This window comes from Acanthochromis polyacanthus, chromosome 11 (assembly GCF_021347895.1).
Source record: "Acanthochromis polyacanthus isolate Apoly-LR-REF ecotype Palm Island chromosome 11, KAUST_Apoly_ChrSc, whole genome shotgun sequence".
NCBI lineage: Eukaryota > Metazoa > Chordata > Actinopteri > Pomacentridae > Acanthochromis > Acanthochromis polyacanthus.
In genome coordinates, this window is record NC_067123.1 from 32,745,888 (window position 1) to 32,767,691 (window position 21,804).

Sequence of the window (21,804 nt, forward strand, 5' to 3'; positions counted from 1 at the left end):
TGACATATACATCACTAAATACCAGAGCAACATTAACTGAAATCCTGCCTTATAGTTAATGTTATTTTTATGGGGATTTGATGAATAAATTGCTGTATGTTGGAATGTCACCGACATGTGCCAGCCTCTTGACCCTTCAGGTCACATTCTCTTCATACAGAGTGTCTGGCATTAAGTAGGTCCACATGTAGGCCTAATATCCAGTTACCAGCAGCCCCCGTTGAGAGGCTCACTGTTTGTGCAGCCTGCTTGTAAGGAGGCCCCCCGGTGAAGCTGACGACATCTGGGATCAGATTGCACTTTTTAATCCTTTGTCCATTAGCATGGAAACACTGAAAGTTGTCCTGGAGTGGCAACCAAAAGGGGGAATTTCATCACAGTCCACATTAGCAAGCTCAGGCTGTCACTGGGTTAAAAGGCTCCTTGTTAGCCCGCTCGCTGCAAATGCCCCACACTAACCCTCTGTCTATGTGTGTGTGAGCGCATTCAATAAGTGATGCCCGACTAAAATGTTCTGAAGACAAACGTTCTGTGCAGAATGATGCACAACAACCATGTCTCATCCCACTTGATTGAAGATAAATTCTCTTAACAAGTGACATTTCAGCAAGATGGAAGGACTTGTTTTAACCCTCGTGTTGTCCTGCGGGTCAAATTGACCCGTTTTAAAGTTTGATAATGTGGATTAAATATATATTCTCACAGTGAAACTTCTGATGTCCACATTTTCCACATTTTTGGGAAATCTTTGGTCTTTGGTTGTAAAAAGAAATGTTAAAGATGTTTCTTTAAGAACATTCACAAAAAATCAACCAAAATCCAGCGAAATTCGCTGGATTTTGGTTGATTTTTTGTGAATGTTCTTGAAGAAAATATTAGAAGTTTTACTGATATATATGTAATCATTTTGGATATTTTTTCGGATTTTTTTGGAAGATTTTTACAATTTTTAAAAACTATTTACAAGAATTTTCTTTTTAAATTTGGGGGATTTTTTTTTTTAAATAAAATTTTTAAGGGAAACTTTTAAGGAATGATTGGAATATTCTTCCTGAAGGTTTTGCAAATTTTCAGAAATTTTGGGAATTTTTTTTTTCAGACAGAGAAGCAATATTTTTTGGTGCCAACAGGAGGGTTAAGACAATGCATCTTAAATGTATTATTAAGTCAAACAATCTTGAAATTATCTTGTTTTGAGTTGAATTTTACAAGAAAACTCAAAATAAGTTTTAATAAATCTCAAATTAGGAGGTTACATGAAAGCAAAAATCTACTTTTTGAGTAAAAAACGGCCATTTTCTTTAACATATCTGGCTTATTTTAAGACATCTAAGCTTGACAATCCTGGTCAAATTTAGCTTAAAATAAGTTTTCCGAGCTAATTTTAAGATCTCAGTATTCTAAATATCATATCTTATATCAAGAAATCTTACCAAGCCATTTTTCACTTGTTCTATTGGCAGATTTTTTCACTTATTTCGAGGTAAAAGTTCCTTGAAATACGTTTTTTTCTTGTTTGGAGAGGCATTTTTTCCAGAGAGCCTCAAGTTCAGCACAAACAGAAATCATTCTAAATAATTTGCCATCAGATGCTCGTCTCGTTTTTTATTTTTATTTTTTATTGAGCTGCTGCTAAACACACTGTCTATTCAGGTTGTTTACCGACTGTGTTTGCTTGCTACCTTTCCATAGAAACCCTTGTGTGAGGGTCACCCTTCAGGGAGGCTGTGGCCTGGCAGGTTATTTTCAGTGTCTGTTACTAGCCCATCAAGGGATAGCATTTCATTGCCTATTTTGCATGTACACAGACAGTAATTGCGGTTAGAAGAGACATATGAACATGCAGGAGTAGCATGCATTCTGCGACCAGTGTAAACCCCACAAAAACATTATGTTTTTTACTAGAAGTTAAGCTAAATTTCAACACAGGCAGACCAGTTCTCTTGAGCCTGAGAGTGAAGAGGAGTAAAAGAAACTGTGTCTAAAATCCCTCCTTCTGATTTTAAATACCCTTTAGTTCATGATTAATGACCGTAATGACAACAGCCCAGAGAAACACATTAGAGTTTATTTCCTGGTTTGAAAGAAACACCACGATGAGCAGACGCACCTGTTTGGAGCAGTTTTAAATAGGAACTGAGGGGTTTCCCTGCTGTGTCATTTGAGAAGGCCTTTTGACAGTCCACAACTTTATCCCCTGTGTTAATGTGAGGGACAGGGGGATTATCAAGGTTTACACCAATGGGTGGAGCACAAATGCTAAGAGATCCTGTCATCTCTTTAGCTTTTTGTTTTTCTACGCAAGTGATAGCGAGATCAAACACATAACAGCAGATAATGGATTTGACTGACATTAGAGCAATGATTAGTTACTTAAATACGCTGAAAAATAAAATAGGAAACCTGCAGAAGTACAGAAAACATCAAGTTAATGACCATATTGCTTAAAATGTCTAAGCCCATGTAAACCTTTTTATTTCAGCACAGCTTAACTGTTTCTCATTTGCGGGGCTAACGTAACAATAAGCTACATTTTTCAGACAGCAAAATTAAATGGGTCAATAATAATTGTGGGACTTTTTCTAACATAGTTGACAGGTATCATAGTTGACATTTTTGCTGTTTTCAGATCTAAAAATCAACATGGCCGCCTATAACCAAACACCACATGGCATTTTTACAGAAGGATTCTTCAAAATATTACAAATACAACTGAGTAAAATTGAAAGTTGTTTATAAAGATATTGTAGTAAACCTGTTGAAATGCCATAAATCCACTACTTTATATATATATATAAATGACTTAGAAAGCCTTGGAGTCTTGCCAGTCTTTTCTTCAGGAGGAAATGACATCATGTGGAGCAGGTCATGTGATCTGGAATTTTACACACTTCCTTGAAAAGTGATTTTGTAATGGGTAAGCTAGTCGGACACACATACAGTTTGCTATTTTTCATATTAATTTGAATAATTGTCCAAACAAGAAATATCTGTCATGATTATCTCAACTTAATAAAAAGAACACAAACAATTTTTGAATAAATTCATTTTATTATTGTTTAGCTCATGAGAAGGTGGTTGGTATTAAATTCAAGCAGGTATTTAGTTGACATTTTAGTGATATCCAGTCATTTTTATTAGTGATTGTTTCCATAATAAGTAATTATGGAATTTGTAAAGACATGATCATAATGAACAGAATAAACTGTTTTTTTTTTTTTTTTTTTTACTTTTAACAATAATGTATGCAAGATATAACCCATGGACTTCAACAGTCCCTCAATTATATATTGACCCAAATGCATCTATCCTGAATCAGTGAAACAGTCAGCCTGCAGTACAAATCTTCAGCCACCCGATGTCTCCAAGCCTTCAGGCTGATATGAAGCCAACATTGTTATGGTGCCTCTGTTGCCCTCTGCTGTCTAATACAACTTTGCACATTTGTCAAACTAAATCGAACACAGAACTCAAAATTCAGTACAAGTGTGACAAACGTAAGAATCATGTTGATTTTATTGTATTTACCGTCATAAAAACAAACAGATCACGGTACAGCATGCACACATTCCTAACAGAGGTCTAAAATAAAACTTGTTGGATGGATTTTTTTTTTTTAAACATGGCATCAATTTTTTTACCAGGCTGGTTAGGCTTCATGTTCATTTGGTAACAACGGCCACAAAACACACCATGTGAGCATGTGTGTGTCTGTGAATAACAGAGTTCTTTAAAAGGAATAAAATGTTCATAAAGCCTATTCAATGACAGTTTTACACTTAAAATGCCTACATTCAACTCATTGGAGTGCTTTATTCATTATTCATTTCTTGGAAACAACCAGCAAACATTCACACACATTTTCATTCATGAGGAATCCTGGGAAATGGCACTGAAAAATAAACATTTTAATACTTATTAAGACAAAAACCCAACATAAACAATACATTTTCAAAATAAAAAGTGCTATTTTTAATTAACTTTTTTTAAAATCTTAACATTGAGAAGTTTAGAAACTATACAAACATAGAAATAAAATCTTATGACAGAAATATAGAACTAATAACAAATGAACAATTTCAAATAAAGAAATCTAGAAACATGGAAAAATTATACTTTGACTTAGTTCAGTATTTTATATTAAATTTTCATTTTGCAACCGTGAAGATTTACAGCCTGTACACATTCAAAACCCCACATCTGTGCTTCTATTGCCCTGTTTGGAGAATGGAGGGGCAAGAGACCAAACCTTAAATTAACCTAAAATGCCCCCCGTTTAGTTTATGACAAATATGTACAGCAGGTCCATGACTACAAAGGCATTCAGAGAAAAAAAAATTACATTTTGGCACCAGGCACAGAATTGAATATACATTTTTATCCTAAAAACTAAAACCCACCCAGAAAAATAATTGACTTTTTGTCACATCTCCTCACTTCATCGCAGCAACATGAGATTAGAGTAAATATGCATTTAAAGTGGCTAAAACAAAAATGAAAGATGTAACATTTGGCATAATTGTTGCTGGAAGAATAGCAGAGGAGCAGGAAGAGATCTACCCCAGCAGACCTGACACGAGGATCTACAGTGCATTTCTGTCAAAAGACAATCGGTTGTTCTTCCTGAGTGCTAGAAGTAAACAGGAACTAGAAAACGTACGGATAGCTAAGATTAAGGTTGGGCCTCGGAACTATTTACATTTTGTCGCCTTGATTCCTGTATCATGTGAGTCCACTCTATGGCAGCATACATCCCTACCTGCTTCATAATGGCGTCATCAGCAGCAGCTCTTTTTACAAAACATGCCCTGAATTGTCGCTGCCACTTACTGAAACATGGCTGTCCTTTGTTATCTGGCAGCTGGTTCAGAGTCCTGACCAGCTATGACCAACGATAGCAACTTTTCCTGAGAGGGGATAAGGTATAAGAACCTTTGCTAGCTTACTAGGGGATGGACTGGCTTCAAGGTCGCTTCATTTTCTTTTCTTTTAAATCCCCATTCATATACACAATGCAGTACATCAGTCTGCATCAGGGGGATGTTTTTTATTTATTTTTTATTGAATGACTAAGGTCTGGGTAGAGGTGCTAACAAAGCGCACAGGACAGTCCTACACCTCATTGATGGTGCGCTCTGAGGGCCTGAAGTTGACTGAGTTGGACGACGACATATAGAACGACTGGGTTTTGCGGTTGAGACGCGCCCTCTTGGTGGCCACACACAGGCTGCGTTTACTGGAGGAGATGATCTCTGTGATGAACTTTTTGCAGTCCACACAGACCTCCATGGCCACCCAGTCCTCGGTCAGCTCCTTGGGCAGCTCCGGCTCATCCAGCGACTGTTTATCTTTGCTGCTGCTGTGCTTGGACAATCTGAAAACAAAGAAATAGTGAATAGATATCCTGACAGAGCGTGACACCAGCACTAAACCTGCTCATTCTGCTTTCACGTACTTAGAAACACTTCTGCGTAGGCTGTGTCGGCTGTGTGCAGGTCCAAACGGCTGCTTTTGTGGCCCTGCGGGGGCAGAAGCTGCACCGCCCTCTTCTTTAGCCATGCCGCCGTGGCCCAGAGAGTAGATGGGCAACGTGGAATAGGGCTTAGACGGCAGCCGCATCTGAGGCAAAAGGATGAAGAAAAATAATGAAAACTGCTCGTGGAGTTCATCAGCGGTGTTCATTTACAGGTGTATGGGAGCATGGTAAACAGAAATCAAAAGCCTCCTACCTTTGTAGAACACTGGGAACACACAGGCCTGGAGAAAATGAAGAAATAACTGGTAAGTTGGACATTATTGAACAGATGCTCCACTTAAGAGAGTATTTCACTGACAGCACTGCAGTCCAGACGTTTAAAAACAAAAAAACTTTCTTCTTCTAAACCTGTCTGCAGGTTTAACATGCATGTTGTCTACACAACCACTGATTCAGTGGTTTATATTGAATTATTTTGTGCATTGTAGATTAATACTAAAGACATCAAAAGTATAAAAGAATACCAATGGAAATATGTTGAAACCAAAAACGTGTTCGTCTTCAGTATTCATCTGCTATATAGAAAATAATACAAATAAATAAAAAGCACTGAATGAGAAGGTGTGTCCAATTTTTTTGACTGGTAGTGTATATTAGAAATGCCAAAATTACACTATTTATAAAATGCAAAAACAGGAAGAATCATTTTCAACATTCTGGCAGTCCTATCATAACTTATCCATATGTGCTGTTCCACTGAAAAACTAAAACAAATCTAAGCTGATATATTCTACATTTTTAAACATTTGTCAAAAATAAACCATTTGCAATAATCATATTTCATTAAAAACTAAAAATTAGGCACTCCTTGGTGCAACCACGAAGCCATTAGAGACTCAGCTGCAAACAACAGGCTCATGACAAAAATTCAGAGACCTTTGGACTGAATTGGTCTTAACAGCAGGCTGTGCTGACGCAGCAGAAAGGCCAAGTATGAAAACAAATTAAAAACATAATTTGTAAAATATCTGTAGCATGTAGATACTTTTTTTTTTTTTTTTTTTTGTTTTTTACAGTACTGTAACACTTCTGGGCCCTTGGAAAAATATTTTTGCAAGATAAATAATCAAATTTAACTTATGGCATTAGAACTGTGGTACAGATTTCACACATCCCCCTCTTGAGACTTCATACGGTTTTCTCACATATGCAGCAGCACTATGTAAGTTGTGATGACACACTATTAAGTAGGGCTGGGCGATATGACGATAGATATCGTCTGGACGATAGAAAATGTCTATCGCTTTATGTGAAGATCCTATCGTTTATATCGCAGTGTCGCCAAACACCCTTTAAGGCAGTATTTCACGTCACCAACGTGCCTTACGGCGAGCCCAGGCACGCCATAGACTTATAGGCACGTGACGCAGCTAAAACATAAACAGCTATGGAGGAAGACGGTGGACTTGACTCAGAAGAACAATCTAAACAACAAGATGACGAACAACCAGCTCAAACCGACGAGTTTGTACCTAAAAGAGGGGGAACGTCTGTCATATGGCGGTGGTTTGGATTTAAAAAGACCGACAAGGATCAGACTACCGTACTTTGTAAGGTATGCCGCTGCCCGGTCCCAACAACAGACTCGAACACGAGCAACTGTTTTTATCACCTGAAAAATATGCTATATTGTGATGTATATCGTATCAGGATATAAAATAAGCTATATCGGGATATAAAATTTTGGTCATATCGCCCAGCCCTACTATTAAGCTAACTAGTTCTAGTAGCGAGGACTCAGTTTACCTTTTGCAGAATTGGCAGGTGTAGGACCAGGTGAAGAGGGAGAACCTTTTGGTCCGACATGAGAAGCAAAGCTTGAGAGGAGAGAAAACGGGATGAGAAAAGTGCAAAGTATCTGATGCGTTTATCAGTTTGAAGGCAAAACTCGCCACATGGTTTCTACCTTTCCTTTCTTGAGAGCGGTGTAGATGTCTTTGTATTGCTGAAACTTCTCGAGCTCGGCCTTGACGAGCACCTGTCTGATGTGCATCACTTCCTCCACCGTCAGAGTCAAACACTCCACTGGGTAACAGAACTCCTCCTGCAGGAAAACACAAACATTAAATCAACAAACTGAGCTTATTTACTTACAGATCAGGACACACATAATGCAGGAATGTGCAACGGCAATAAGTGATGGTATCTGCTGCCAATGGGACTGACACCAGATGAATGTAGGGAAATGCAAAATACAAGCACCCATTGCACACCGCTTCACCAAAAGACCAAATGCAGAGTGAGATGATGAGAAGCCTTTTGAAAAGAGGTGCTTCCACTGAAAACAAACGCACAACTTCCGGGTGATAAAGCAGCCATGATGATGGTCCACAACTTCTGGTTTTCCATCAGCTTTATTCTTTGACCAACAAGCATGACTGTTTTCTAATCAAACTTATGTTATTTTCAGACGACCAGTAAGTAAGTGGATCCTCATCATGCTCCAAGCTGAGGTCACTCATGGACATTAGTGGCACAGCTTGGGGCTCCCAAAACACTCAATTCAACAGAAATGAAAATTTCTCAGGGAGATTGTTTCCTGATGTTTTACCAAGTTCCTGCTGTTAATGTTTATAGATTGCTTTTTCTCTCCTCTCTTGTATGTTTTTCAACCTTCCCCGAGTCATTTTCAGCACACCACAGATCTCACATTCAGTCATGACACAAGTTCACACCAGACTACAAGTCTATCGCATTAAACAGCATTCTGGATGGTTTCCCTGCACACACTGGTTGTGATGATAGGATCTGATGATGACATACCGTGCCCTGAGCACTGCTGCCAGCTTCCACCTGACCAGCAGACAGAAGGAACAGGACAATCAAACACAAACAGGACTTCAAATTCCAACAAGTTAATCTTACCAAATGTACTTTGGCAACTTCCAGATGAGACTCCATAAGTTCATTAAGGGATATTTTCTGTCTGTTAGTTATGCAATTCGTTATATCCAACTTTGCTAAAGAGATTATAGCAACAAATCTAATTAAAACAGTAAAACAAGATGAAAAAAAGTTCATACAGTGTTTCATTGACCGTCCTTCTTGCATGAACTCATACCACTGATTGTCATTTTCTGTCATATGCCGTATGACATTTAATTTGACAACAAGCAAAGCTTTGTAGAAGAGAGTCCCATGATGGAAAAGTCATATGATATCTTAAAAGGAGTTCACAGAGATGACAGCAGTTATCAGACACAAAGGACCACAAGCTGCTGTCAAATGATCATGTCAACGTTCCACAAACCCTCGATACTGTATCCTTTACTACTTCACTATTATATCTTTTAAAAATGCTATAGAGACAGAATTGTGTATGAAAAGGATGGTGATGGAGCAACAGGACATTGACCAAGTTACCTTGGCGCTGGGATCCGCCATCAGCTGCAGCATTATGTAAAATAGGAAACAACTGCAAGTAAGTCTTTGAGACAAGACAGCTAACCAGAATAAACATGCTAATGAGATATAAAAGGTACAGCAGAAAGGAAGGTGGACTGGAGCAAAGGTCTCAGTCTTTTACATCACTAAAGAAGCTCAGCTCCTAATATTGAAATGAAAAGCAAAACCTGTTTGTTCATGTAAAAATAGAAAGAGAAAATAAAAAACAAAAACTGAAAAATGTTTGTTTTTTTTAAAAGTGAAAGCCTTTAATCTGAATCATCAACAAAATAAACTCCACATTGCTACTTGTCTGTACGGTCTACTGGATCATTTTTAAGACAGTAACAATGATCACTGAGGGTAAAACATAAAATATGAAGCCCTACAAAAGTTGTCTATTCCAGGCTTTCACATGTGTTTCTACTGATATCTTCCTCTGATTGAAACTGAGCTCTGCCAATAAAAAAAAGTGAGTTGTGAGAGTAAACCAGTTCCATCTAAATCTGCTTCATACAGCAGCTGTCCTGTGGTTTCAATTACATCCATCAACCTCACTAGCATCATACGACCAGCATGAAGGTACTCAGACAACCAGTGACCTCACTGCTAATATACGAGCAGTCACAGGATGAGGATATCCGGTGCTACTGGTAGATGGAGCCACAGTAATCGGCTTCATTTATTCAAATTATGCGAAACATTTCTGTCTATTGGAATTATGTAAGTTCATAAAACATTTATATTCATAAATGCTTTTGAACAACCACTTTCCACTCTTCTGGCATATTTATATCATTTATATTCCATGAAGGCTTTGACTGACTGGAGACCCTGATAAAAGTGACATTTAAGCCGATAATCTAAGTAATATCAATGAAGACGATGATTTACCATGTCAGTTTTATCATCCAATTTAAGCATCTGTTACAGTAAAATCTGCAATTCAGTATTTTCAAACCCAGCTGGAATGTTACGATCTTTTCATCAACCTCAGGGGCCTCGTTCATTCAGCCATTCCGACGTTCTAAGCAAGTCAGAAGGAAGAAAATCTGACATTAACGTACCAGAGACTTGGAGGCCTGTCTGGACGGTGGTGCAAAAGGACGGACGCTGGTGGGGGCCTCCTTCTCGATGGAGTGCCGCCTCTGTGGAGACCGACGTTTGTCTGGTTGAGGGGTGGCAGAGACGGGCAAGAACTTTGGAGGAGCTGCAGAGATGAGAAAGAGAAATGCACTGAAGACTTTCAGAGGAGGAACATTAAAGAACAGGACACTTTACGGTTTGTGTTAACACCTTAGATGGGTTCAAAGTGAGGACTGTAACATGCAGTATATTACTATACTAAACTATATATGTTAAGATAAAACTATACCTTTCTTTCCTGCGAATGTCACGACAGATTCAGGAGATGTGTCCTCCACCAAAGACGTGGACATACTGGAGCTGCTGCGTGTGGGCTCCTCCTACCAACCAGACAGATTACACAAATTCAGAAACTCTGACTTGAATATTGCATGAATGAAGTCCATTTTCCCCGAGATATATAAACAAGTTGATTAAGATAGTTTTGTAATACTTTTCATAATCTTGCCGAAATAATCCAATTTACACACCCTACCACACTTTCTGAATTCAGATGTAAATGATTCATGTCTTCAGAGATCACACAAACACACAAAGGATGCAAGCTAGCCACTGTCATTTTCATACTACACTGGATTATGACTAACTGTAATATGGGCCATAACCAAGTGTTGAGAATAGAGCCATCAGATTTACTGGCACTGTCAGCTCAGGAAGCCGTCACATTAAGAGGATGATCACTCTGCATGGAAAATGGAGTCTGACATCTTACATCGGATTCGGAGCTGTCCAGTTCAGCTAGCGTGGGCGCTCTGAGCAGCCTCTTCCTCTGGATTAAGGGCTGCCCTCCACTCTGATTGGGTCCTGTGGTGCCGCTGGCCAGAGACTGGGTGCTGCCAGCCAACTTCCTCTGTGCATCAGGAGTGTCTGTAGGGCAAAGGCCGGTTATTTAAAGGGTGAAGATGAAGTTTCTGACATCTGACGTTTAATTATGGACAGTGTTGTATTACAAGCTGACCACAAGTTATCGTGAACCGTTTCTTTATCTTTACTCTCTGAACACTAAAATCCGGTAGCAGGTTTAAAAGGCGTGTTAATTTCTTTTTTTTCTGTAAACTGAGAAATTGCACCATTTATCAGAGCAACAAACTGCAAAAAAACTGAAATAACTGCTGGATGTTCAACTTTCTGACTGTCCTCGAACTAATCATTTGTGATTTTTGCTTTGGTTCAGAGAAAAACCCAAATCCAAGCAAAAAAATCTGTATATTTCATCAGGACCACATAATTATATATGTCTCATTTAAATATTTGCCAAAAATAAAAAGTTTGCAGGCAATCAGATTATTTTATTTGTCTATGCAAACCTCACAGCAACCAAGAAGTCATTAGCGAGTCAGCTGCAACCAAAAGTCACATGTCAAACATCTGTTTCTGGCTAAACTGCAGGCAGGAAATAGGAATAGTAAAAATGAATAGTACGTAGAGCCACCATTTGTTTTCTAGTGCTGTTAACACTTGTGGGCACTTCTTGTAGGCATATGGGTTCTGTAAAGTGTCTTGAGACAATTTGACCTATAATTGGCGTTATATAAATAAAACTGAAATTGTACAGAGTTTCTTTTAATTTTTTGTAAAATGAATAATCAAAGAAATTTAATGGAATTATAACTTTATTATTTGATACAGGATATGTTTTTATGTTCTCTCTAGCCATGGATGTGCTGTTTCCATAGAGGTGCAGGATTTTATATGAGACCACAGTGACTAATAATGTGACAGGAGCAAAATATGCCTAGAAACAACTTGGTGTTTAGAGGGTAGCTAACTATAAAGCCTGCTGTAAACTATGGTTCAGACTGTTGAGGAAGACTGATACTTTACCTGAACTACGGAACAAGTCCTGAGGGGTGCTGATGCTTTTCCCTGCACCTGCACATGAATTGAGGGAGTATAAACATCAGTGAGAGCACACATGTCAATATTTTCCATTTCTACTGCCAGACTAGTACCACAGGGAGGACTCGACAGCAACAAACATCTGTCAGACCAGGTGTGAATTACAGGATGCTATGTGACAGTGGTCTACAGTCAGACATAAATCAGAGAGGCAGAGGAGCGTGAGGGGAAGCGGCAGGGAAGCAGAGGAAGACAATGAGTGCAGCCACGGCGCAAAAGGTTACTGTGGTACATCCATCTGGATCGTGGTCACCCTGGGAACTGTAATTGTACATTCAAACCTTCATCTGCCAGTCGACTGTTTATCTGAGGTACGCTGCTGACACCAGTGTTACGTAATTCTTCGCATCCCAGAGTGAGAGCGGATTAGGGTGACCAGCAGGTCAGACTGGCTGCAGAGGCAGAGTGATGACTCGTAATCTCACATTACTGGCTCTGGTTCAGTGACTATTCCCTATCAGCTCTACCACACATTTAAATTTAACTTTGTAGCCTTTATATGTGGGGAGATTGCCATTCATAATTTTCCTAAATATGTGTTCATGCTCTTATGGCTTTTTATGTTTAATTTACCTCACTGCCTCTAAAATTGCCCGATCGTGTAAAATTAAGTGACGACCAACATTAAAATTTCACACATCCTGAGATGAAGTTGCACTGTGGTGACCCATCTGTTCCTCAGGTGGAGAAGATCTTTATCACAGCAGCCAGTAAGTGACAGTAGTGTGTCATCGATGCACTTGTAAACACAAACATGATAAAGCAAAAAAAAAAAAAAAAAAAAAAGGCATGTGTTTAAATCAGGGAGGAGCAGGAGCTAATTCTAAAAATAGCCTGGAATGAAGCACAAGGTACAACAATAGGAAGACAATAGGTGACGTGAACTTTACCTGATGAGTCAAAACTGTAAGACATGCTAAGAGGTCGCATGACTGATAGATACGGAAAAAACAAAACAAAATATAAGCAAATCTGAGAAAAAGAAAAAAGTTTCAATGGATGATAAAGTCAGGAAATCATCCTTGATCAGGGTTTTTCCTGTGTAGAGGAATTTTGGCGCCGCCCACAAAGAGGTTTTAGCCAGCGGCAAAATAATTAGAATTGACAATTTGAAAGAAATAAATCGTTATTAGACTGTGGTTATATTAAATCAAGCATAATAGGCATTTTAATTTACCAAATCACCAGAAATAACAGTGAAATGCAAAGATTTCTGTGAAAAAAGGCATCACAGACAGATTGCGCTTGCTGTACGCTAATCATGCTTACTGTCATGTGTAGTCACCTCCTAAAGGGCCATTCTGAGCCAGGAAAAACCCTGATGGTTATAAAACATACCAGTCATTAAAACAGACCCATCTATCCAGGCTCTATAATCTCAGATTTTCAGAAATACTGTACAATCTCCTATGTATGATTATGCAACAGCTGCTCCACGTTAGCTTCCTAAAGCCGCTAACAAAAGAAGTCCTGTGTGAACTGCTGGAACGCTGTATGGTATAGACTGACAAAATGTTTGCTGCTGTTTGCCTGATTAAAGATTTTAGCGGTTTTAACGCATACCGAACAGATTATTGACCTCCTATGCACTGCTGGCTTCAAACACAGCTTTTCGCATTGTAATTTTATAAAATGAATGTAAATTAAGTTCAAAGCAAACAGAATATTTACCAGCAACTACAACAACAGCTACTTCAGCAGCGTCAGTCGAGCAAACACCTGAAGGCTCCCAGCTGGAGTAAGAGTGATCCTTGTTTCAACACTACGACATGTCTGATTAAGTGAAGAGATGAATGCATGAGGAGGGCTGTTAGAGTAATTATGACGAATGCAGTTAGGAATGATTAAGTCATGGTTAATGGTTTCCGTTGTTAGTGGATGAGTTAGAGCAGCCATGCAGTAAGCCGACAGCCGCGCTGTTGCTGATAGTTGGAAGAAAAGACCAGAGAATTGTGTGTGAGCTATGTCCAGGACAGTGTGTCACGCGAGTTTTTGTTTAACCCTCTGAACCTCAAAACCTGCTGGAAGGTTTGAAAGGTTATCATTAAAAATAAATATAATCATCAAAACAAAATTACATCATGTAGCACTGTTGGAAACTGAAATTTTTTTATTTTTATTTTTTTAAAGAAACGGTTGAAGCACTCATTTCCTTCTGGGAAATGATCAGGATCAAATCTTACTATTGGGATATTTCACTCACCAAAGTCACGTGTCTCTTTTAAAGACTCTCAAAAAATAGTAACCAGATTCTGTAAAATAAATGTAAAATGTTGCTCTTCTTAGTGCAAAAAAAGGATGCAATTCATGACTCAGCTGGAGCCAACAGTCATGTGACAAAACTTCAGAATTTTTTTTGGCTGAACTGCCGGCTGTGTTCACACAGAGCAGAAAAGAGACAAGCCTGTTAAATTTAAAATGTCATATCTATAGAAAGTAGAGTCACCATTATGTATCCAGTAATGTAACACCTGGGAGCACTTGGTGAAATGTGCATGCTGATTTTCTCAATTTTTGTCAAAATAAACGATAGAAGAAATTCAACTTTTGTCACATTGCGATGAAAAACTGGAGCCAAAATGGGGGAGAAAAAGCACTGCTTGTGGTTCAGAGGCTTTTATGTCAGGCTGTAAATATCATCACTTCTGTGTGTGTATTAGTGTGTGTCGGTGTCTCACCCAGGCGGCTTCTGCGGATCATGTCGGGTGAAACTGGCCTGAGCTTCCTTTCAGCTTTGATGTCCTCCAGCAGTCGCTCGTGGAGGCTCCGGGGACGTGGAGGGTGAGGTTTCAGTTTACGAGCCGAGACCTGTCATGACAACGACAAGAGTGAGCACTCCATTGCCATGGAGACAGGCATGAGATTTTACCTCACACCTCTCATATGACAGCTGTATGACTTACAGCTACATTAAGTCATTTAAGTCAAACTTCAGCACTTGGATAACAATACCACTGAGGTGACAGACATGCATGTGTCCATTTATCCTTCATCATTCACACCTTGTCATTCAGCATATACAGCACCGTGTCTGCTAATGTACTGATAGAACAAGTGGAAATCAAATATTGATGTCTGTGACTAAGTGTTTTCACAGCTGTGCTAAATATGGATAGTCATCATCGTATCATCGTCTAAATGTTGCCAAACTGAAATTTGACTCTGGTGGGAACACATGAGATCTCAGTACTGTAATCTGACTACAACTGGAAGCTAACGTCAGTCAAAGTGGGAGGCAGCAATGAGAAAAGCATCAGGCACATTACTGGCACTATGTTTTTCATTACTCACGGGGTTGAGAGGGGGTCGTGACCTGATGAATTCAAGAATGATCTCGTGTGCGCTCTTCTTTAACCTTGGAGGGATGTCTCCATTCACCTGGAACGAGACAGAAGATCAATAACAGCAACTTGACAATGAAGCACTGTGAATGTTAACATATAGAAAGAAGTGGTGGTTTTTCTTTGTTTACTCCAAAACAGAGGAAACCGTTAAATGTTTACGTTGAGCCTCACCATGACTTTTCGCAGCTTGTAGCGTTTGGAGCGGATGTCATCCATCAGCATTTCATACGGCGTGAGTTGGTATTCAATCGGTAATGGGTTGTACTGACGTTCCTGAACCTTCTTCAACTTGACGCCATGTCGTAGATCTCGCATGACTTGCACCCAGAACCGTGCCTAGTTGGAATAAAAGCGATTTAACAATTACAGCAGTTATGTTCCGAACAGATGCACCACTAAGTTAAACCCAGTGGTTCTCCATGTAAAAGGCAGATGTTCTTCTTACCCAATCTGCATTTTGCAGCTCGTTCAGGTCTTTCACGGGTTCCTCCCGAGTCTCACCCTCCATCTTCCGAAGGTTCTGGCCAACAAAGGAAGAAAGGAAAAACATGAAATGGAGAACGAAAGAACTGAGACAGAAAACTTGCAACGTCATGACATTCAACTCGTGCATCACTGCATTCACAAGACCGGCTAAAATCAAATTGAGGGCACGGGCAAAATGCCCATATTGTCATAGCTGGCTGGTTAATTAATCAATAGATGCTGTTTCACATGAGCATGTCGATATCCATCTCGTTTTGTGTTGACAGCCAGCCAGAGGGGGGGAAAAAATAGGTCAATAGTCAACTAATGACTGCGATTAATGTGTGTCTGCTGGATCTTTTCAGCAAAAGAAAGTTTCTGAACATTCTGGGTGATTACTTTATTTGTCATATTTGTTGAAAAAACAGCCTTTGGAGTTGATGTATTTAGTATGTGCATCCTTTACAATCTAAGGTACGTTGACTTGGAAATCCCACAAATTTTTTGCATTCTTCTGGGTGTATTTTAAACATGTCTGCATGCTATCTTGTTATCTGATTTGCTCTTTTCTCAAGTTCAGTTCCGGTTCATCACAAGTTGAACGAAGCCTTATCTATATCACTCATGCCAGAGTTTCAGATCAAAGAAAAACTGAAGCCTTAACGGTTATCTGCTGGCATCTGCTTCTCTTTTTGCATTTCTAATCTACACATCTATTCATCCACACCCATGTTTACTGCTAAAATTCATCCCTTCTTCCAAAAAAATCCTTTTTTAATCGTATTCCTCTTATTATTTAGCTTCTGCCTTTGGGACTCAGGAGTCACCCAAATTTCAGTTTGTAGTTTTAAAATTCCAGTTTGGTTGTTTTTTTGTTTTTTTTTAGCATGAGCCTTTACAGACAGAAAACACAAAAACACTGGAACAGTAAGAGAAACTGAGAACAACACTCACTAACCCGCTAATCTGTAAAGCATGTGTGATGTATGGTACCATGTGTGGTTACTTAGTAATTAATTACCCAGTAACACTGAGTGGGAGCTGAGTGGTCCAATCCTTTCCAATAAGCTCCTTAAATTTCTGTAATAAGGTTAAACTTGATTCTATAACCATCTATTACATAAGATTGTTTGCATGAATCATGTCTGCTGCAGAAGCCACAGTTCGTGTGAACATACTGTAAAGTAAAGCTATGCTGTCTGACAAGTCATAGAGTAAGCCTTATCGCAACATCTTCCTTAAACCTCAGTTAAATCACAGCAAACAGCAGAGAGCTAGTAAGAGTACAAGGGTTTCAACTAATGCATTTCAATTGCTTAAGGCTTAGGCAAGTGTTGCACTTTTTTTTCCAGACATTCTTCATCAATGTGCTGTACAATGGATACCTAGCATCATCATCCTCCTCCTCATCAGGTGCAAATTTTAAGCAAAGACGGTGTTCAAAAATGACAACTGTAGCATTAAGAATGGAGTCTATGAACAACAAAGAAGATTCCAAAACTTGACTCCACTCCACTCTGTCATATTTTGTTTAGCTTAAGGTGCTCATGACATAATCCAGCGTATATTTCTTTAATCCCCTGAATCTCAAGCAATGTCTGGGTGTTTACGCTCACGTTTTTGTGTCACATTTTTTTTAACCACTGTGGGGTTATTTGTCACTACAATATACGGTTCAGTCCCGCAGTCATAGTTAGAAGAGAAGAGAACCTCTAAATATCTTTTATGCAGTTTGTAATGCCATAAATCACTTTCAACAAAAGTGGAATTTCTCTGATTATTCATTTGACAAAAAATTTTAAAAAATAGAATTAATATGTAAAACACCTTTACAAGAGCTGGGAGGAAAAATGGCAATTGCATGCTATAGATGTTTTCCTACTTTTTTAAAATTGAATTGTTTCCATATTTATCTTCTATGCTCTGTGTAAACCCAGATTTTTTTTCATCAGTGTTGGTCGCAGTTAAATTATTAATAACTCCATGCTTACGCAGAGAGCACATTTATTTTTTGTTATTAAAAAAACTGTCAAATGTTGTATTTTTGGCAAACCTTTACATAAGAAACGTAGAATCAGGAGATTCTGATGCTACTTCAAGATTAGGTTTGGTAAAGTTGTCCCAACAAAGTTCAAGGGTTGTCAGAAAGTTGAGAATCCAATCCATTCTTACCATTTTAACGGTTCCTGGCACTGATGAATAGTTTTATATTTTGGCAATTTTAAGACATCACGCTCTTAAAAGCTGTCGAGTTCAGCTATTCTGATTGTTAATGAATTATTTCTAATTAAAAGGAGCAATTCCAAGCGGCTGTTAGTTGCCAGTTGTCTCAAACAGTAGTTGAAAACATTCTGTCACTAAGAAGCACAACAACAACGTGGTGGAATTTCTCGCTGATCGTTCTTAGTTACCAATTGGCCAGATACAAACAGAAATCTTCCAGTTAGCTTGTATACAGGCACAAGAAACAGGATGCCAGATCACGTTCAAGCAAAATTAAGTTATGCCAAGTAGTTGAGCTCTCAACTGTCGTGACAAATGGGTCAGAAAAGGGCACTCACTCAGTTCCAATCATTCTGTGCGATTGTCTCTCTGTAGACTGTTTTGTTGTTACTGTGCCGTTTCTGGGCATCTCTGGTATTTTCTCTCCCCAGCAAAAGGAAGTTTGACAGATCTTAATTCAACCAATTCAGTTCCACACAGTAAACCCACATACCAAAGCAGAGGGAGACGATGTTCGGCACTTTCTCACAAGCTCTTATCTGCTCTGTGCCTCGAAGCACACTTTTCCCCTCACACTTTCGTTTTACTTTCATATTCAGATTTTGACAGGTCTGTGATGTGCAAACGAGTCGAACAGCCTCCGTATGACTTATTGATAAGAATTACCAGACTTTGGCAGTGCAGAGATGAGAAAAAAAAATATTAAAAGTGAGTGCAGACATTTGTCAGACTTGTCCAAACTGGATTTATTAATAACTCTTAGACGTCAGGTGTCAGAATTTCGTACCTCCTTGGCACTCTTGATCTTTTCCAGAAAGGTGCGTAGTTCCCTGCTCTCAGCATAGAGAGCCCGACACACAGCCTGGTAGTGGTTGGGGGCATCTGATGGGCTGGGCAGGTGGGAAGAACATATCTGTGGAGGTGAAAAAGTAAGGAATGGGTTATACTATGATGCCAGTGAAATACTCATCAATAAAACATGGCCAACATTTTGCACATGTACTAGTATCTTGCATAGCTGCTGCAGACATAGATCTTTTGTCTAGTTAAAGCACAATCTGTCTTTCCCTGATTAATTCTTTAATTCTGTGAAGAACAGTAATGGACAGGTCAACTATGTTTGAATGCCGTCACTTGAACAGATTGACGTAGCAGCAATGGTACCCATCCCATGTCTGAAAAGGGCTTCAGAATCTACAGCGTCAACATCAGCATGCCAACATGCTTAATATGACATTAATAAACACAGTGACATTATAATACCATACCATTATCATGCTCAGGTTTTTGGTTTCGCTAATTAGCACTACAAATAAAGTTGCTCCTGCTGGTGAGAATGTCCATAGGTTTGGAGAAATTTCATCATAAGTCAAACAGGTGATCAAATTAATTTGTTGGGCTATTCATTGCACTAGAGGGAAAGTCACGTTATTACAAATGTGACATTTATCGAGTATTTCAATCTGGATCAGAGCGATGGTCTGACAGATGGACATCAACAAACCCATCCTCACTGCATGACTAAATAAAAGAAACTATGTGAAGCAGAACCATCATGAACCTGATTGTCCAGTCGGAGCAGCAATGCCCGACAAGCCCAAGCTTTTAAAGAACTGACCTGTGCGGTATTCGACTAATGATAACAGAAAGCTATTTGACAGAGTAATGTATGTGCTGCTGTCAAACTATTTCAAGAGAAACAATGAAGGAAACCAGACGAATGACATATTTCTGCGTTCCACTAAGGCGTGGCAAGTCACAAGAATTTGACTTAGCAAACAGAGTCTCTTCATCCTCACCGACTGAGGGGAAATTTACAGGAAAAATGACACCAGGGTAATGAAAGCATGCACTTGCATGTCAAAAATAACACTGCGTCTGCGGTTTCCATTGTTTATACCACAAATAATTATGCAAACCTGGAGCCTCATTTTTTACAAAAAATAGATGAAAATTGCATAATTTTTAAAAATTACAATCACTGTCAACGTCAGTTTGTGGATTTGGATTGATCAGAAGCGTATTTGATGAGCCGTGATTAATATGAAGATGGGCACCTAAATTCAAAACACCAGACTGACAGTTTTGGTAAAAGGATGACAGGTCATGTATCCACTCCTTTTCACTAAAGCATTGGGAAAACCCATTCAGCACTTTCAACTTCTTGCTATTCCTGTCTCAGTGGGAACTACTAAGTCCTGTCATCTTTCATCAGCCTCGCGTCTCACTGAACCTTCACCTGTCTGAGTTGTCTCTGTCTGACAGAACCGAATGGAGTAAAGCAGGAAAGAGGTCAGCCGGGAATGTGCAGTTATCTAATCCAGCCATGTCATACCAGCATATTGCAGTTTACCCTCAAGAGCAGGATTGTTAAGGGGAATTAGAGGCCAGGCTGGACACGTAGGGGCAACAAACAGACCTAACATTTGCATTCATTACATGGAAGGAACAAGCTGTAACAATTTCTGAGCCTATTCCCCAAACACCAGTGTGTTTATACAGCTATATTTACCAGCGTCATATTCAGAAGCTACTTGGGGAGTTTACAGTGACAGCCTCCATCAGGGGAATGCATTTGGTGCTGTGGTGATGATGCCTGTGTGTGGCTGCACTGCTCTGTTGGCAAACCGGATGACTAATCATGCAATAATGTGGTAAAAAAGAATAATGTATGTACACCCTGGCAGTTTTTAATATGTGCAGGACACTGAAGAATATAATCCGAGCAAAAGAGGCATCTGCACATTATACGCATTTAATAACTGCTTTAAAAATATTTGCCGCATCATTTTAATCCGTCACAGACTGTATGATCAGATTGAGGATGAAGCATGACGGAAAACTGTATTAAATTATTACAGTTATTACAAGACCATTAGAGAGTGTTTGTTTTTAGGTTAATGTACACATGGAAACTGGAAGACAACCTAAGCTCTCTTTTCCAACTGAATATAAACACAAGTACTTGATACTTGCACAGAAAATACATCAGTGTGCATGCAAAGAATTCAGATTGCACAATGTCTACATGCCTACATATGCATCTCGTACTGTGGTGCACACTGTACCGGTTTGTTCATGGTAATTATTGTCACTAACCCTTTGATGTCAAACACTGTTGTATAAAAATCAAATTACTGAACTCAAAAGCAGGTTTCAAAGTCTTGTTGTCTTTAGAAAATAATAATCACCAAAATGACAGCATTTATCAGTGCAAGAAGCTGTGAATACAAAGAATCTGACAGTCCTTGAACTACTCATCTGTGATGTGCCCTTCAATTAGGGAACTAGCAAAGCTAAATCAAAAAAGTGTGACTTAATCATAATCGCTTTATGAAAACTCTCTCAGACAACTCTAACCAGATTATGTGAAAAACATAAATTCTGTGTTCTTCAGCCCAACTGTGAAGCCATTCGTCCATCAGCAGTGATTAATAGCTACATGACAAAAATCAGGGACTGAACTGGTTTGAACAGCGGGCTGAACTTACATGGAGCAAATAGAAGACAACTATGGAAGCGAAATAAAAACACAAGTAGTTAAACATCTAAAGGATGTAAATTAACTATTTCTTTCTAGTATTGGAAACAGCTATAGTCAGAATGAAATGGTATACATGTTCATTTTAGTTTTTCCATTTCTTTTTGTGAATTAGCCAAAAGTTCAACTGAAGTTTTCTTTTTATTTATGATTTATTGCATGTTCGCTGCCTCAAACTGAATAGAAGTCATTTTTAATTCCCCTCTGTTTCTAGCCATGTGCCGTTTCCACAGAGGTGCAGGACTTTTTATTACAGTGAATAAAAA

The 21,804-nt window shown here is 38.9% G+C and overlaps 1 protein-coding gene across 4 annotated transcripts in view; it reads right to left on the bottom strand.

Annotated features, from left to right (window-relative positions):
- Window positions 1-3,498: 3,498 nt before the first annotated feature.
- The window catches only part of spire1a (spire-type actin nucleation factor 1a), a 34,078-nt gene continuing 15,772 nt past the window's right edge, over window positions 3,499-21,804 (bottom strand). The window contains exons 4-20 of one of the 4 annotated variants that reach the window (XM_022197834.2): window positions 18,785-18,910; window positions 15,755-15,829; window positions 15,481-15,645; window positions 15,257-15,343; window positions 14,644-14,773; window positions 12,856-12,897; window positions 11,891-11,938; window positions 10,779-10,933; window positions 10,296-10,386; window positions 9,988-10,130; window positions 8,900-8,923; window positions 8,300-8,329; window positions 7,443-7,580; window positions 7,283-7,353; window positions 5,730-5,757; window positions 5,456-5,619; window positions 3,499-5,374 (exon numbers count right to left, since the gene is read on the bottom strand). In XM_022197834.2, the coding sequence (XP_022053526.2) occupies window positions 5,113-5,374; window positions 5,456-5,619; window positions 5,730-5,757; window positions 7,283-7,353; window positions 7,443-7,580; window positions 8,300-8,329; window positions 8,900-8,923; window positions 9,988-10,130; window positions 10,296-10,386; window positions 10,779-10,933; window positions 11,891-11,938; window positions 12,856-12,897; window positions 14,644-14,773; window positions 15,257-15,343; window positions 15,481-15,645; window positions 15,755-15,829; window positions 18,785-18,910 (1,779 nt within the window). In that variant the 3' untranslated portion in view covers window positions 3,499-5,112. The remainder of the gene's footprint in view (window positions 5,375-5,455; window positions 5,620-5,729; window positions 5,758-7,282; window positions 7,354-7,442; window positions 7,581-8,299; window positions 8,330-8,899; window positions 8,924-9,987; window positions 10,131-10,295; window positions 10,387-10,778; window positions 10,934-11,890; window positions 11,939-12,855; window positions 12,898-14,643; window positions 14,774-15,256; window positions 15,344-15,480; window positions 15,646-15,754; window positions 15,830-18,784; window positions 18,911-21,804) is intronic. The other 3 variants (XM_022197835.2, XM_022197836.2, XM_022197837.2) reach the window with 3 other exon arrangements.